Raw genomic sequence first — 19,141 nt, 5'->3', positions numbered from 1 at the left:
CGAGAGCTCGCCCTGATAATGGAGGAAAGGAAGAGATGGGGTGGATTCCTCAAAAAACAAAGATGAGGGAGTAATTTTATAGTGAGTCTGGAATGATCCGATTGGTTTACTAATGATTACAGATGAGAGGCCAGTTGTGATCAATCATATCATGTGCTTCTCTCGAAATTAGTTTGTGAAACTACTTAGGTTAAATAATATTAATAATGATAATAATGATAATAAAATCATACTAATACTGGGTTCACACCTGCTTGAGTTCTGAGAGTTCTGCTTGTAGATATAAATAAACAACTTGAGTTAGCGTTCAGAATCAACTTCTTAACATTAGTTGTGCGGTTAACTTCACTTTGCACTTTAAGTAGTACTGCTTACAATTGAAAAACTGCCATTTTCTTAGTTTTCCTTTGTTGTTTGAAAAGAGATTTGGGCTGTTTCTCAATATGCGTTCTTCAGCGGTCTTGCGTCCTCGTGTTCTCGTGCAACGTCATCATCAGCTGCCTAAGTTCAGTTCCAATACTCAAGACCGCAAGTATGGAGGACGCGTGAAACTTCCCGGATGTGTTTTTGATATCGAGGACGCACCGATGCAGACTTGAGCACCGAACTCGCTCTGGAAGTCCCAGAAGTCATTGCGACTGGAGGTGGGAAGCGCAGCATTTTATTTAGATTTATTATTAAAGTTCAGAAATATCACTTATTTACCTCAGGAGTTTCCCTAAATGAAATGGTGAAAGTAAACATTAACATGAACATCTTAATAAAGGAATAAACACATTAAGAGCTGTTTGTTTGCTGAAATTCGTATTAAAATCTGTTTTATTTATATTGTGCAGAGTATATTTCTAATGTTTTTATGCAAAGTATGTATTTTGAAGAGGGGGGAAACAATAAATCATTGTTTGAGTGCTGTAATGTTTAAATAATTTCCATTTAAAACGCGTGAAGGTCACATGACCATCAGGAAGAACGCAGCATCCCATTTCTCAAAGGACGCGTTCTCTGTCCTCGTGGTCTCCTGAGTTTGTTCTTGCAAGGACACCTGGCAAGACCGATCTCCACAAGAACGCAAGTCCGTTCTCTGCGTTCTTGGAATTGAGAAACAGCCATGGATTGGACAGAAGCTAGCCTGCTTCATTTGGAAAGACACTACATTCATATACTATACTGTTGAGTGCACAAGTGAATAAGTACATAGTGCATTAGTGCATAGTGTATAGTTTGCTATTTGAGGCGCAGCTTTATTAGAAGCTTGATTAGCTAGCCCAGTTGTGTCTAATTAGGGTTGGAACTAAACTTTCCAGAATACCAGCCCTCTAGAACCAAGTTTGGGCATTCCTGATGTAAATAAACAAACAAACAAAACTTTTTTTTTAAACTTTATTCTAGATATCTTTATGATTTTGGTTGACAGAAAAAGCAGAAACATTCTTTAAAAAAACATTCTTTTGTCCTCTGCAGAAGAAAACGAAGTTTGAATCAATATGGGGGTAAACAAATGACAGATTATTAATTTCTGGGTAAACTGGCCCGTTAAACTGCTGCAAGTTGTGTCTTTTAATTTTTTCTGTGAACACTGCTAAACCCAATTAGGATGATTTAAGATTCTCTTTTACGGATTTTCCTACGTTCCATCCACTGAGGTGAAAAATGAGTTACATGAGTATAATTTAGATTTCTTGCATTTATTAAACAGACACTAAGCGATTTGACTGAGTGAATTACAGTTCTTCACCAAAGGCAATTATGGCCATTAAAAAATTAAGGCTCCTATATTTTATGACTTTCAGTTCGTTTGTGAAGATTCCGTTCCTTCCTACAGGCTCCCAAGTGAGAGCAAAAAAAGCCTAGTGGTTGCTATAAATGAGGCAACATTATCATACAGTAAACGTAACGAGGGAGACAAATCACATTAGCGTTTAAAGAATCCAAAGGGGTCGAAATCTCCAATCAACCGTCGGTACGCCCGTGATGGCCCAGGGCCCAAAGCTAATGCTTCACACATTTATGAGAACACAGCCTCCTCCAACTCTTCAGCATGGCTATGGGAGTTTCAGGAGTGTTTAACAGCCAGGATAAGTAATGGTCACCGCTCTCTGTTCCTTAATGTTGATATATCTCTGCAACAGGACAGGTGCTGCAGCTTTTGGTTCCTCAGATCTCTGCAATTAATCTAACATGTCATGTGATGAACTCGGATGAGACTCCGACCCGAAAGACATGAATAATACAGCACATTAAATCTCACTTTAACGACTCCAAACCTTGAGGAAAACTGCAAAAGGCCATAAATTGAGATGCTAATAACAAGCGTCCAAGTAAAACTTCTACGTCTAATGTTGAACTTGCGAGCAAAGATATTGACCATATGTGATTCATTTGCACCGGTATGTTTCAATTAATCATAGCCAGGGTGGCAGACGCCGGCATTCGGCCTTGTGCCACCTGAGGAAGAATTATCTCCTCTAGCATGACCCAATGGTAAATAATTAGAGCAGAAACCGATCCCCCTCATTAATATAGCTTACATTAGCATCATTCATTGGCCTAGTTACTACGGCAGCCAGAGGTGCGCGAAGAAAAAGAGAGATGTGTCGATTGAAAAGACTCACATCTGGCAAAGCAAACCGAGTTTCCACCATCATTGCTGTCGATTTTGTGGCTAAGCTACATTTGGCAGAGTGGATGTCTGACAGAGGCGGAACTGATTTCGTTTTTCTCAATGGCTGCGGCAGCATGGAAGGGGAACAAAGGATCCCGAGGTCTAAAATCGGCAAATGGACCTGCAGAATGAGAGGTCTTTTCTGCCTCATTGATGCCATATGGAATAATGAAAAAGTTACACAAAACCTAACAGGTTTCTGTGGCTCTTTGACACCGATGATTAAGCGAAACTACCCCACTCATTGCACACTGACTCATCAGAGCCAAGTATGGATAATGATGACAGATGATCCCAATTATGAGGGTGGTAAATATTAGGGTACATCACAACTGGACCAAAAAAATGAAAAGGCTCTTCGTAGTCCGTTTAAAAAATAATTAAACACCTCAAGGACACTTATTAGGTCTTGCTCGGGTGTATCCCTTTTGGGAAAAAGTGAGCAGAGGGTATGTTAAAATATTTGCAAGGAGGCATGGTTTCACAGTGTAGCCATTAGCAGCCTCTTCTTGTCTGTGTGGTAATGTTGGATGAGAACAGCAGGGCTCCAAGGCATGAGTCTGAAGAGATGGAGAGTACGCAGCCCCCCTCTTCCATCAACAGCCCGAGCCCCTTCTCAACCAGGGCCGTCTCAGATTCACTGGAGTGTAGCAAGCACTGGCACTGGCCATCTGGGTCAGCCCTCCAGAATGAACTCCATGATAATGCCAGTCTTCAGCATGACAAATGGTCGACTCGGACTGTGAGTCGCACATTTCAACTCTCACTTTCTCAAGTTAGGCGTCAGTGAGCCTGGTGGCTGTTCTTTCTTCTCTAATAAGCTATTTGCTTTCTGATGTGCTCACTCAAAGACAAATATGCACTATGTTATATAAAATAGCATTTGGTTAAATACAGACATATTGAAGAAATTAACACAGGATGTGATGAATTAATCAAAAGTATCAGTAAAGACATTTATGTTACAAAAGAGATCTGTTTCAAATGAATGCTGTTCTTTTCTGTTCAGAGGATTTATTCACTCTCATTCCTAAATCATATAAAAATATGATGATATAAAAATATTTGATGAAATCAAATAAGCAGACATAAACCTCAAACACCAACTGCAGCTGGTTTGAATATGTAACGCATCCAAGAATCATAATGTTTGAGGTTAACTTTGTCATATTTTATGTAGTTTTTGCAGATCTTAGTCAACCATTTGATCTTGTGCTTTCACACAAATATTATCATACTGACAGACATTTCTCTTGGTCTGAATGGTTCTGGTTCTTGGTTCTGTTATGGGTTATCACTAATGTATTGGCTAAAATCAGTATCTGTTGATAAAAAAGTAATGTTCTGTTAATCATCCTTAAAACTATTGGTTAAAAGGCAAGGTAATGAATAGGGCTGATGTTAGTGGCTACAGTATGTTGATTAACATTGGATTATACGGTAAATACAGTGCATTTGCAAAGTATCCATAGCGGTTTACCTTTCCCACAATTTTTTATGTTACAGCCTTATTCCAAAATGGATTAAATTCATTTATTTTCATCAGAATTCTACACACAATACCTCATAATGACATTGTAAAAAAAGTATTTTGAAATTGCTGCAAATGTATTAAAAATAAAAAACCTGAAAAATCGCATGTACATAAGTATTCACAGCCTTTGTTCAATACTTTGTTGATGCACCTTTTTCAGCAATTACAGCCTCAAGTGATGACACAAGCTTGGCACACTTATTTTTGAAACATTTTTGCCCATTCCTCTTTGCAGTACCTCTCAAGCTCTATCAGGTTGGATTGGAAGCATTGGTGTACAGTGATTTTCATATCTCTCAAAGTTAATCAATAGGATTTAGGTCTGGGCTCTGGCTGGGCCACTCAAGGACATTCACTGAGTTGTTGTGAAGCCACTACATTGATATTTTGGCAGTGTGCTTTGGGTCATTGTCCTGCTGAAAGATGAACCGTCGCCCCAGTCTGAGGTCAAGAGCACTCTGGTGCAGGTTTTCATTCAGGCTGTCTCTGTACATTGCATCATTCATCTTTCCTTCTATCCTGACTAGTCTTCCAGTTCCTGCTGCTGAAAAACATCCCCACTGCATGATGCCACCACCACCATGCTTTACTGCAGGGATTAGCATGGTGATGAGCAGTGCCTACTTTTCTCCAAATGTAACGCCTGGCATTCACTCCAAAGAGTTCAATTTTATCAGACCAGTCTCATCAGACCAGAGACTTTTGTTTCTTATTGTCTGAGAGTCCTTCAGATGCCTTTTGGCTGGCCTGATTGATACATTGCTGCACAGATGGTTGTCCTTCTGTAAGGTTCTCCTCTATCCACAGAAGAACGCTGGAGCTCAGACCACAGGTGAACTCCGATTTAGCTGCTGAAACATCTCAAGAATGATCAGTGGAAACAAAATGTACCTGAGCTCAATTTAGAGCTTCACGGCAAAGGCTCTGAATACTTCTGTGCATGTGTCTTTTCAGGGTTTTTTATTTTTATTAAATGTGCAAATATTTCAAAAAAAAATCTTTTTTTCACATTGGCATTATCGGGTATTTTGTGTGGAGAATTTTGAGTAAATAAATGAATCCATTTTGGAATAAGGCTGTAAAATAAAAAAATGTAGAAAAAGTGAAGGGGATGCCCTTCCAGCTGCAACCCATCTTTGGGAAGAAATGACTTAAAGATCACAAATCAATCACATGTTTTTCAACAGTGTGTTTCTTTTCTTCAAGTTTTATCAGTAAAAAAATCTGTTCATGTTACTTAACTGCGGCTACAGTACAGCTGATTTGTCCTCATTTGTCTTGATTTTTCTTGTTCGATTATGGTTTTAAAAAAATCTCCTTGAAGTAATTATACAATTCAGGTTGAAGCACACCTTTGGACTAAGTGAATTGTTTAGTAATAGACCTATAATTTCATCATAAAAGCATAGACTTTTATTAATATTTTGCATACATTCTAATAAAAGGACTGAAAAATGAAAGAAATTATTGCCAGCAAAGCGTACATAACAAAACAGAGGGGGCTGACCACCCAGAATGATTCTTGATGGCTGAAGGATGGTTTTGTTAATCTACACTGATCTGCATCTTAAATAGAAAAATGATAAATAGTAGTCAACATAAAATATTTATATATAACAGTAAAATATTTTGTGTGATCTTTATTTCTTTAAAGGTCATCTTTGAGAATCAAAGAATAGTTCAAACAGTTTACTGTATGTCAGATTATGCACTTTATTCCTCCAAACATTGAAAACAAAATGTTATTAATAAATGAGATGCAACTGGATTAATGTATTAATTTACTGAAATATACATAGGCTACTAACTACTGAAAAAGCTAACCCCCTGATAGTCTATTTATCCATCAGACACTGGGTTACTAGTGATGACCAACTTTCTTTAACGTATTTTAAATGAATTTCCAAAATTCTAAATTGTGCATTTAAAAATCCTTCATTTAAAAAGTAAGTATTAAAGTTCTAACCACTGAATAATAATCGTAAAAGCAGAAATCACTCTAAATCATCTACAGGGTGCGAACTACAGGGAGCTAGGGTGAGCTTGACAGCCCTAAATAAGGCATGGGCTCTTCTGACAACATAATTTGTGAAATTGTAGGGGGTCTCAAAAATATTGACAATGTGTTATTCTGATGTGCGGTTTCAGTATTGTGCAACGTTAGTATAGATTATTATGTGTAAAGTGCAAAAATATCATTAATTCAAGCATGATGGCGATTTACACCTCACTTAAAAAAACAAAGACTACACATGCTATTCTCATTATGAGCATCAAGATGTGGGGGCACTGAGGAGCAAAGTCCAGTCATGTCAAAGACTAACAGCCAACGCAATCTCACGGCAATCCGCAACTTTTTGATTTAGTGGTTAATTCGTATGAATTCATGATCAAATTTGTACAATTTAGTACAATTTGCTCATCACCCACTGACGGTTGGGTTTAGGGGTAGGGTTGGGTGCCACGCCTCCTTTTTAAAATCGTACATTTTCATACGACTAAACTCGTATTATATTTGTACGAATTAGCCACTAAATGACAAAATGTAAAATACTTACATTTTCTTGTAAAATCAGGCTGGACAGCCAGATGCTTTCATAAGGACGTTGAGACACTGCTTATTCATTTTCCGAAACAAATGGCATGACGTTGTGTTTTGTTTTATTTAGTTCATACAGTGGGCCAATACAATGTTCTCCTTTTTTTTAAACACCATGACATTGCTGTAAAAATGTTGGACAATTAAGATGAAAGCAGGGTAAACTTCACAGAACCCCTTTCAATGATGTTTCGTTCATTTTCCAATTCGCCATTCTGTTTAACCAGAGTGATCCTGTGTGTTTCATAGCCTACTTAAAACTTTTCTTATGAAGGGCCATAAAGCAAACTTGATTGAGGGTGATGAGTAAATACACCAAAATGTATTACGTTAAAGTTACCATAGGTAATTTTATTTTTCTAGAAAAGATTGCTTTATATTAACTAATACAGAGTATATTTTTGTACATTTTATAACAAACGTATTATATTAAAAACAAAAACAATCCCATTTACAACAGAATGGAGTTCAGTGGAAAACCGGTTTGGCCTTGATTTCCTCGACTGTTTTCTGTCTTCTGTCCATCAAGTGACAATATTTACATTTTAGAAAATCTAATTTATTTATGGATACATTTAATTGAAACATTTAATTTCAGTTGGCTTTTTTAGCTAAGCAATTAAACAAAAAAGCAAACAAACAAAAAGAAGGTTAGGTTGAAATGACAATCTCTGTTAAAGGCATTTGCCCCAACGCTCCCCATCACTCTCTTCCCTGATGGGATAGTAGGCTAACTCAAAGGTTACCATGGGCCAACCTTGGCCCGCAGGCCTTAGTTTGGGCATCTCAGGACTACATCATTGTTGCAAGAGACTCTCAAGATCAAAGCAACCCTTCCACCACCCCAAAAAATGGGCTCCCCCAAAGGCCACCGTATAGTTCAAACACTGATCACCTGTATGATTTATGTACTTGTGATTACACAAAATAACAAAATGGATTCTTGGATGGATGTACAATGGATGTACAAATTAAATTAAAACCACATGCATCAAAGGCATAATTGAGCCATCATAGGCAATTTATTTCATTAGTCTTAGATTTTCGGACTCCACTGCATATATTTTAACGGCAAGCAAACATGTCACCGAGTTGAAACTGGGGAAACAAGCTAAAAACAGTGTGGCCCCTGACCTCCCACTGCTGCCTATGACAAGTCCTCCTTTGACTAGCCCTATCTGTTTGCCATTCAGAGCTACTGCAGCCGGAGATGCATAAAGAGGGGCAGCTATCTGGTACAACACACCGCAGAGTTTGCTTTTTCTGTTGTCCTGCTAATTTGCTTCAAGCTGGGAGAAGTGCTGATTAAATAAGTCGGCCGGTGATTGAGCGCGCGTTTGGCCACACCGCTTCCCAGCTCCTCTGCTTTGACAAACATGTTTGTTTTTCTCCCTAACTCGGGTAACTCGATGTTCTGGGTGTTCTTTTTGTTTCTCAACAGACAAAGAAAGAGGCTTTGTGTTTGACTATCTGTCTGCCATTGACCTCCAATGGATAACTGCATGGCAGAGTGAGCTATATGTATTCAAATAGTCCGCTTAAACTGCAGTATTTTATAGCATTTACTACCAAAAACAATTTATTGCTAACTTATGCTCCAATTATAGTGTCCTTTGTGTTGTTCCCCAAGAGTTAGGTCATATAAAGTTAGCATATTCTTCCCTATATAAGCACTAGCCTGTGGCTTATATTCATTGTTACCTACCTCTAGGAGGATTTCTTTGTATAAGCACAAAATAATGAGACGCCAATGCCAGAACTCTGCACAAAATGTAGCGAATATGTTATTTTTATATTTATTTTTTTTGTTTGTTTCCCTCTCTCTAGTGAGGCAGACGTCTGTTTCAAGCTTTCATCAGCATAATCCGGTCTGATATAAGCACTACCCACACCAATGTTGCCAAGCCAATAGCAAAATCATAATAGATTCAATTGTGGATGGATACCGTGACACCTAATTTAATTAATCTCCAGTGAATTTAATGAATATAAATTTAGCATTTCAGAAAGTGAGTTCCTGTCAGGAACATCAGCATCTGTTGTGAACACAAGATCAGTATGTAAAGAAGCCGATCACAGCTTTAGATGTGGGCAGATAATAAAGCAACATCACACAAATAATGTGGTGTGTGAGGGTTTGTGCGCATTCTTTGATATCCAATTTGCGTTCAAAAGGCTGATGTCTTTGATTGTCATGATTGGTTGGAAGTCCCAGAGTCTCCGTTGTCATCTGTGACTAATGAATTTAAATGGATAAGAAATTGATCAGGCTTGCCGTAACCAGGCTGTTGCGATTCTTATCCATAAGCTATCAATTATGCTATCCTCTTGTCATTTTACAGGTTTCCTCATATCCCCGGCCATTGATTGGATGAACATAACTGTAACTAAATAGCAGAGATGCCCGGTAATGCTGGCACTGGATTTGACTGATGTTTCATGTGAGGCAGAAAACATCAAAAGATTAAAGGGCTGATGTTGAGATTCAAGAGAGCAGATTCATGTCTGACTGCTTTGTGTCGGTAAAAACAAATCGGTATTGGTTTGATGGTTCATTAAAGGGGTGTGCGTATCCTTTCACTTTCGCTCTGAGGGAAGAGGCGGTTCAAGTTTGAGCTACAGGAGGAAATGAGTTACTGATCTTTCATCGCTCACTAGATCGTGATTGCTCTCGCCTCCCGTGACCCAACTATAGAAAAACTTTGCAAAAGGATTGTAGTCAGAAACAAATTAACTTTCTTGCAAAATAGCTTCAAATTCCCTTTTTTTAATCTTATTGCAGCATTTGAATAAATCATGATAGCCGACGAAGCTGAACCCTTATTATGTGAGTGTTTCATCTCAGCATGTGGCATTTGCTTTTTCCAACTCTCATACACTTGAAGAGTACTTGATAACACTTCTCACATCCATCTCACTATAATACAGCAATAATCCACCACTGAATACACAAAAGGCTCTTAATTGAGTTTGTAACCAACAAATTATCAGTTGTAAACAAAATAAATCAGACTAGAAAATCTGCTTTATTGCTGTAACATTTCACTAATATCAATGTGCTAATATGGGCAAAGCAGCTACACTTACCGGTCACTTAATTAGGTGCACCTGTCCAACTGCTCATTAATGCAAATTTCTAATCAGCCAATCGCATGGCAGCAACTCAATGCATTCAGGCATGTAGACATAGTCAAGACGATATGCTGCAGTTCAAACCAAGCATTAGAATTGGGGAAAAAAGGTGATTTAAGTGACTTTGAATGTGGCATGTTTGTTGGGTATTTCTGAGTATTTCAGAAACTGTTGATCAAATGGGATTTTCATGCACAATCATCTCTAGGGTTTACAGAGAATGGTCCAAAAAAGAGTATCCAGTGAGCAAAAATATCCATTGAGCAGCAGTTCTGTGGGCACAAATGCCTTGTTGATGCCAAAGATCAGAGGAGAATGGCCAGACTGGTTCAAGCTGATAGAAAGGCAACAGTAACTCGTTGCAACTGAGGTATGCAGAGGAGAATCTCTGAACGCACAACACGTTCAACCTTGAGGCGGAGCGGCTACAGCAGCAGAACACCACACCGTGTGCCACTCCGTTCAGCAGGAAACTGAGAATTCATTTCGCAAAGGCTCACCAAAACATTGGAAAAACATTGCCTGGTCTGATGAGTCTCGATTTCTGCTTCGACATTCGGATTGAATTTTGCATCAACAACATGAAACCATGGATCCATCCTGCCTTGTATCAACGGTTTAGGCTGGTGGTAATGGTGTATTGGTGTGGGGAATATTTTCTTGGCACACTTTGGGCCATTAGTACCAATTGAGCATCGTGTCAACGCCACAGCCTACCTGAGTATTGTTGCTGACCATGTCCATCCCTTTATGACCACAGTGTACCCATCTCCTGATGGCTACTTCCAGCAAGATAATGCGCCATGTGATAAAGTGATAAAGTGTAAAGTGATAAAGTGTAAATCATCTCAGACTGGTTTCTTGGACAAGACAATGAGTTCACTGTACTCAAATGGTCTCCAGTCACCAGATCTCAATCCAATAGAGCACTTTTGGGAAGTGGTGAAACAGGAGATTCGCATCATGAATATGCAGCCCACAAATCTGCAGCAACTGCGTGATGCTATCATGTCATTATGGACCAAAATCTGTGAGGAATATTTCCAGTACCTTGTTGAATCTATGCCACGAAGGATTAAGGAAGTTCTGAAGGCAAAAGTGGGTCCAGCCCAGTACTAATAAGGTGTACCTAATAAAGTGGCTGGTGAGTGTATCTTTGTGTCTCCCAAGCAATACACAGACTGCATAAAAAGCTCTATCGGATGCGAAAGCAAATAACAAATAATGCTAATATACACTGACGTCATAGAAAGTGAAAAAATAGGTCTGTGCAAGAATATATTTACCAAATTATTACCTTTAATCCACAGTCTTGGCAAATAGCCTGGACAGTCTGGAGCACTAGCATTCTGTCGCAAGTCAGCTGCATCTTGAATGGCCTGAGGATAAATAATAAAGAGCATTTTGTCCCTTTAAAATTTAAAGCCATGCAGTTAGACCAATATTATATAATAAAACTCTTTAAATTATGTTCTGTTAAAGCAATATAGTGAATAAGAACCAGTTTAACATTATTTGGCCATTCAAAACATAAGCAAGAATAGCATTAATACATGAAAAATATATATATATTTCTATCTAATTTCCTGCATTTCATAATAAAAGTTTATTTGAGTTTAATTCACCACGTTTACAACTATTTTTGTCTGTGAATTTGTGGGCAAAAGTTTAGAGATGATTGGAGAACAAAAAGTATATGCACAAGGATCAAACTGAGCAACCAATGCGGTGACTGATATTTGTAGCCTTACTAAAATGTAGCCATCAGACTCTGAAGCCCTCTTCCAGCATGTTCAGTATTCCCTTGGCTCCAGCTCCATTCCAGGTTTTCTACTTCTCAGCCAGTTCTTCCCACTGAGCAGAAAATAGCAAGCTGAACCCTAATTAGAAAACATAAGCATTTTACAAGGTGAGTTTGTATTATTTATTTAATTGTTATGGGTAACAAAGTTACATTTTAGATAAATGATAACAATGAAAAAGCCTAATCCTAAGACTTCATTGCAATAACCAATTGTGTCACACACATCCGGAAAAGTAGAGTAAAATCATTTTACCTCCTAGCTGCAGTAAGCGTCATAAACACAATTTAATAACTTATACTTTTGCTCAAAGTATAGTTTAAGAAGCCATTTTCAAGCTGCCATATGATCAGTTAGGTTTCTATTTAGTTAATTATTTGATGCTATATGATTGTGTTTATGGTTGGGTCAGTGGGAGTATGGCCAGGACTTTGATATTGTGGCTTTAGTTCATGATCATTAGCTTGCTCCAGATTTCATTGATGTCATCAGTGCAAGATGGCAGTGACAAAAATGAATAAATTTAAAAAAGAATAATATAATAATCAAGGGCCCCTATAGCAAACAAAGACAGTCAAAAAAAAAATCTATTACAAAAAAACATATAATAAAAAATCCTGCCCCAGACGTATATAAAGAAGAATATAGTGAATTAGTAACCGAGAGATAAAAAAATAAATAAAATAAAGATCACATTTGTGATTGCTTGCTCGACTCAAAAACAATGTTCAGAATTGTATATTTAAAAAATAATTGAATATATTTAAAAATATACAAATAAAAAGACAACTACGTGATTTTTTGGTTATTACTTTTAGCCAAATATTTCTTTACGTTTAATATGTTTCAGTAGCCTATTTCAGCGCTCAGTTGCAATACAAAACGAACCCGAAATGCGTTGGAAGCCCGACAAAAAAAAAAAAAAATAAAATAAAAGGGCAAGAGAGAAAAAGAGAGAGAGAGAGTGCGTGTAAGAGAGAGAGAGAGAGAGAGAGAGAGAGAGAGAGAGAGAGAGAGAGAGAGAGAGAGAGAGAGAGAGATTATTCATTACTGCAATTCCTCCCATAGGTTCCAAAGGAAAACGGAGCTCACTACATTTTGGCATAAACAATCAGATGTACCAATTATGGCAGAGGAATAGGACCTACTTTGGTTGTGAAACAGCAGTGTGAGGAGTGTGTGTGTTTGAAAGAGTGAGAGAGCGGGGAAAGCAGCGCGCTCCGGGCATTTGGCGAAGGAAGCGCGGAAGTCGGGAGCGCATCAGCGGGGCTGAAGCTGCGGTTCTCGGACGCATAATGTTGCGTAGATACTTCAAATCCTCTCCGGGATCAACCGCTCGTCAAAATGTCGCTTTTTAGACCACCCGGACTAAAGGATGGCCGGAGTGACTCCGTTAAGAGTCTGGAATTATTTTTTAGTTTAACTGGGGGATGCTTATTTTGAGAACTCGTACTGGAGACTAGAAGACTTTAAAATGCTGCCCGGATGGGTCAAAGCCTCTTCGGAAAAGGTGAGGACTAACGAGAAAAAAAAAAATAATAATAACACGTTTATAGAGAAAAGACGCGACGAAATAATTAGTTTCCAAATTAATTTCCTAATCAAATTAATTGCGCCTTAGCGTGGAACTGCACAGATAAGCTTTTTTGTCATTACCAATCTTTTAAAATCACATTAAAAGTAGTCTTTTAAATAAATAAATCAATATCGTGAACACTGGAGCCGATGGTTTCCAGGAACTCACTGATGTTTTAGGCATGGTAGGATTGTATTTTGTGCTTGTTTACCAGTTCATGACTGTTTCTCCTTTAATGCAAATAAACCACCCTACATTAACTACTAAAATATGCTATGCGCAAATATAAAGGTGTAAAAATGAAGCCATCCACTAATTTAAGCACAAGATTTAAAATAAACCATAAATGGCTGGTGCTCAGCCTCAGTGTTACCCAACACAAACACAAACATCACAGTACACATACATATCCCTATTCATTATAAACTTTCTCTCAGAAAAATGACACTCAATTTTAACCTATTTGTCATTGTAATGTAAATTTAAATATTACAATAATTTATTTATAGTGGCAATTGTTCTGTCCAATAGTACAAAAGATCTTAATAGGAAGTGAAAGAGATAAAAAGAACATTTCAGAAGCGTGTTTATTGCACTGAGATGTCAAGCATTTCCATGAGTGATTTTCCATGTGTGCACATCCACACCATACACAAATCAGCTACACTTTCTGCACTTGAGCCTTTTTTCTTTAGCAGTTCAATTCAATTCAGTTCAGTTCATCATCCTACAATGATAGTTTAACTTCTGGATGAATATAGTCAGCTAGTAAGTAGATTGGAGTGACCAAATAGCCTTCAGTATATACTGTAATAAGAAAAAAAACATGCAAGATCCTTTTTTTCTTTGCTGAGATTTTGCAAAAATAGATTATAACAACTATTGTCTCATAAAAGAGAGGGCAGAGTTTTAATGAATGTATGTGGACATGTAAATTGAACAGAATTAGTGTTATAGAGTGTAGTGCCATGTATATAAAAGCATGCCTGCATGGGTGGAAATATTGTTCAATATTTCCAACGTGATATATTGAACAACAAAGGCTAGATTATTCTTCCAGACAGCTTATAGATTAGGACATAAGAGGCCTCGATTAATATTTATTTATATAATTCTGGCTATCAGGCTAACATTCATAAAACGATTACATAATTTGCAACTATTATGCTCTACCTTGTAAATTTGCTGCTAAAATGGCAGATGCATATCATGAGAGAATTCAGAAGCCAATGTCTTATTGACTATTTCATATGTGATATCATGGGCAGGGCTGTTTCTCTTTCCCGTGCACTCCCCGCCAATTTAATAGAGCAGTTCTCACTGTCCCCAGGTTCAGAATCATTATTACTGAGAGCAGAACTCTGTGCCAGAGCATTGGAGAACAGACCTGTCCATCATCATGGCATTTGACAGATTAAACACCTCAGTGCCCTTTACAAGTCTGAGAGCGTGGAGATGCTGATGTCGCCAGTCACCACTCTCTCCTCACAGAGAGCAAGTGTGAAGCACTGTCCTGCTTTATTGCTATAGCTGCTCCTTTTATTTTTCTTACTTTTAGTACTTAAAATAGACCATGTTAACTAAATCAAAATACCTTTTATGTATATAAAGTTTAAAAAGTTTATATAATAATAATAATAATAATAAATCTTAATTTCAAAATATAAATGTTGCATTAAGAATTATTATTATTGCAGCAAGCCGCCATGTTGCTTGGCAACAGTAAACAGCCTATAGTCATGTAGTCATATGTAACAAACTATATTAGGCACTCAGAAGAATACACAGTACAGTGCAAACAGACTTTATTAAAATGTTGGAAGAGCAACAATATCTAAGCTGAACTAATAATCTTGCATGAACATACTTCATACATTAATTTGAGTGTACAAAATATACTTTAACATAGTAAATGAGGTGTTATTTTCATACACAGTGAACACGCTGAATTGTTGACTGGACTGACAAACACAAATCCAATGTTATGACTTCTAAATAAAAATCTATTCAGTAAAATGTTGAAGATAAATGAAAAATTTGAGGAACTAGTCAATAATAATTCGTTTTCTGATAGTGTGGTTTATATCAGACTTATTAATTAATCTACTTCCTTATTAAACAATAGATACTGAATAAAAACAATGTGCAATAGTGATTTTTTTTACAAACAAGGGCTTTGGTGTGGCAAAAAGATTGTAACACCCAACCTGAAATTAACTAATGTTTATCTTATCAATCAGTTAATGCTAAAAAAGTAAATATTATGTTGTGATTCACACATTTTCTTATGGAAAATATCAGAAAGAAAATAATACTATGATATACTACGTACTAGGTTGTGACAATGAAATAGCATCTAATCTATTTTTATCTTCCTATAAAATAGGTAAGTGGCTCAAAATGCTCCTGGTGAGGAAGGTTGTGCCTTACGGGAATCGTCCAGCTGCGATGAGAGAGGAGGTCATCTCCGATGAGCCCTCCATTCTTACTGCTCTGGCCCACACACTTTGAAATCATCTCTCCCTAAACTCAGAGTGACAATGTGATGAGCTCTGCTATCATTTCCAGCCTGAGCATGGACGGAGGGATGAGAGGGAGTCGCACGAGTTAATGAGACTATTGCTCTTGTGTTGGGGAGCTTAGGACAGGCAATTACAGGAGGATTACCCAGCGACTTCAACATCGCATACTCTCCACCGAGGCAAGCTTTGAGATCCGCTAAGAACTCCAGTGTGGTGGATTTTATTTGATTTTTTTTCTCACCCTTTTTAATTACGTGCACTGTTGTTGTTGTCAAAAGTTTGTAAAGTCTTACAAAATGGAGGTACAGATCCGAATGTGGAATAAAGACCTGCCAGCTTTGATCAGCCCGTGGATACCGATACTTCTAGGTCTTCACATGCATTTCTCCTGGGCCACAACCTGTCCAGAGGAGTGCCGCTGTGACAGGACCTTTGTTTACTGCAACGAGAGGAGTCTAACGTCAGTGCCTCTAGGGCTAGGAGAGGGTTATAAGACTCTCTACCTCCACAACAATCAAATCAACAATGCTGGATTTCCCCTGGAAATGCACAATGTTGCCTCAGTGGAGACGGTGTATCTCTATGGCAACCAGCTCGACGAATTCCCTGTCAATCTTCCCAAAAACGTGCGGGTGCTCCACCTGCAGGAGAATAACATTCAGACGGTGTCCAGGGCCGCCCTCGCACAGCTGCTACGCCTGGAGGAGCTCTATCTGGATGACAACTCCATCTCCACTGTGGGTGTGGAGGAGGGGGCCTTCAGGGAGGCCATCAGTCTCAAGACCATTTTCCTTACCAAGAACCACCTGAGCAGCATCCCCATCGGCCTGCCCGAAGAGCTAAGAGAGTTGCGGCTAGATGAGAATCGCATTGCACTTATAACCGAGGACGCTTTCGAGAACGTGACAGGTCTCGAACTTCTTCTCCTGGACGGGAACCTGCTCACGGATGAGGGCATCACCCCCGGGTCTCTCCAGACGCTCGCTAATCTCAAAACCTTGTCAATGGCGCGGAACTCCCTCACGGTTCCTCCTCCTAACCTGCCCACAGAGTTTCTAATCAAGCTGAACTTGCAGGATAATCAGATGAATGAGATTCCTTTGACGGCCTTTCGAGGCCTCCATCGCTTGGAGAGACTGGATATTTCAAACAACCAGCTGCAGTCTCTCACACAGGGGGTCTTTGACGGCCTTCACAGTCTGAGACAGCTCACTGTTCGAAACAACCTTTGGCTCTGTGACTGCGACATTAAATGGGTCATACTGTGGTTAAAGTCCCTGCCAGCTACCCTCAACGTCCGTGGCTTCATGTGCCAGAAACCAGAGAGGGTACGTGGCATGGTAATCAGAGAGCTAACCCTGGAGCTCATCCAGTGTCCTAACAGCACCGGCACAGTCCCACAGCCCACACTGCTTTCTTCCTCCACCGCTGAGTCAGCCACTCAAACGGCCTTCACACCCGCACGCACCCAGCCTACACCCAGCCCTCCACCTCTCACACTACTCCTGCCGACTACAGGCGAAGATATAGAACAGAGGACAAATGATCCTATCGGCCCGAGGCAGGAGTCGATGCGCATCTCCTTTGTGGTGCTTAACAGTTCGTGCATTCAGGTAAGCTGGGTATCAACATTTGCCGTCACAGCCTATAAGGTGACCTGGGTCAAACTGAGTCCGAATTTGATAACCGGCCCCATGCAGGAGTCACTTGTGGAGGGCAAACTTGATGGAATCACACTGAGAAACTTGGAGCCCAAGTCCACTTATCGTATTTGTGTGGATCCACTAGATGCATTCAATAATTATCACCCGGGGGATGATACAATTTGCTCAGAGGTGACGACAAAGTCTGCTTCTTTTCACTCTGGCGATAACGCAACTGGGCCTGAGCAGGCAACCCAGCAGGACCCCAGCTCGCCTTTCCTACTGGCTGGCCTGATTGGTGGGGCAGTGCTTGTGGTCCTGGTGGTCCTGTTGAGCATATTCTGCTGGCACATGCACAAGAAGGGAAGGTCAGATTCATCAAAATGGAAATACAGTCGGGGCAGAAGAAAAGATGACTACTGCGAGGCGGGGACTAAAAAGGATAACTCTATTCTGGAAATGACTGAGACCAGCTTTCAGATAGTTTCTTTGAATAACGAACAGCTGCTCAAGGGGGACTTTCACATCCAGCCGATTTACACCCCTAATGGGGGTGTTGGATTCAGAGACTCTCAAAGGAGAAACAATAGCACAGCATACTGCAAAAACAGTGTTCCAGAGTCTGACACATGCCATAAATGATGATTTTGAGCCGATAATGTCCTTTGTATTCAGATCTGACTCTTAAATGCACTGTATTTCAAAAGACAGACTGTACAATATGTAATTTATATTCTGAACAATATCGCCTTCTTTTTTATCGCTTAGTAAAACTTAAATGATTTAAGAATATTTCGTTTCTATGTTGTGTTAGTACAATCCAAGCTCATAAAAATATGGCAAGTGGATCTTAGCAACAACCAATCTTTAAGCACAAAATCAATGTCAAGTGCCCCATTTTTAAAAATAATTGAGAGAGAGAGACAGTGTGTGTGTGTGTGTGTGTGCGAGAGAGAGGTCTGAAGAACAGCAGGCAGTTCTCACTATGACCACAAGGTGGCATCTGTTCTCATCACCACTATTCATTTGAGACCTCAAGCTACAATCTTTGATTCAGCATCTCATATCTTTACTTAATAGCTCAGTTCACAGGGACAATACCTGCAAAATAGCTAAAAACAATCCTGGGTTGATGCAGGACTAGAATTAATGAATAGATTTTAATTTATATTGTAAGAAATTCAGTTCCCTTATAGCTGCACTCCTGTGTGGAGATACAAAACATACTAACCGCTCTGCACTACAGCAGATCTGCTGTGACAAATGAAATATCTTCATAGAAGATCTAGGCAGTGTTTACTGCTGTTTATCTGTGTTTGCATAAGAATTGCATTCAAGCTTAAGGAGATACAGAAACTACATTTCTGGCATTTGCTTCTGTATTGGATTCATTGTAGGGTAGAAAGAAGGTCTTTATAGATACAAACACAGTCATGCTAAAAAGTCACATTGCAACAGGTCCACTTTACAGTAAGTGCCCGTTTTTTTTTTTTACTGTATACTCTGCTCATTGTTTTACACATTTAAACTCTACAGCAGGGTTTTTCAAAGTCTAAGACAGTGGGCCTCCCTTTTGACACAACTTATCCATTGGCGCCCCCCTCCTTTTTACACACACAAAAATTCTGGAGGTTTTTCTGCGACCTCATCATGCTTGGTTTCAAGGTGTCG

The 19,141-nt window shown here is 39.0% G+C and overlaps 1 protein-coding gene and 1 long non-coding RNA gene across 3 annotated transcripts in view; one reads left to right on the top strand and one right to left on the bottom strand.

Moving 5' to 3' along the window:
* The window catches only part of LOC141378549 (uncharacterized), a 239,550-nt gene that overhangs the window by 101,200 nt on the left and 119,209 nt on the right, over window positions 1-19,141 (bottom strand). Inside the window, exons 3-4 of one of the 2 annotated variants that reach the window (XR_012393325.1) lie at window positions 11,679-11,807; window positions 11,225-11,306 (exon numbers count right to left, since the gene is read on the bottom strand). This is a non-coding gene — a long non-coding RNA (uncharacterized lncRNA). Of the gene's footprint in view, window positions 1-11,208; window positions 11,307-11,678; window positions 11,808-19,141 lie in introns of those variants that run through there. The other variant, XR_012393324.1, reaches the window with a different exon arrangement.
* On the top strand, window positions 12,772-18,262 carry si:dkey-87k14.1. Its single transcript, XM_005158680.5, has 2 exons — window positions 12,772-13,239; window positions 15,692-18,262. The coding sequence occupies exon 2, from the start codon at window positions 16,124-16,126 to the stop codon at window positions 18,110-18,112; it is 1,989 nt and encodes a 662-aa protein (XP_005158737.1). The 5' UTR covers window positions 12,772-13,239; window positions 15,692-16,123; the 3' UTR covers window positions 18,113-18,262.

This window comes from Danio rerio, chromosome 17 (assembly GCF_049306965.1).
Source record: "Danio rerio strain Tuebingen ecotype United States chromosome 17, GRCz12tu, whole genome shotgun sequence".
In the NCBI taxonomy this organism is placed as follows: Eukaryota; Metazoa; Chordata; class Actinopteri; order Cypriniformes; family Danionidae; genus Danio; species Danio rerio.
This window is presented reverse-complemented; position numbering and strand designations above follow the sequence as displayed.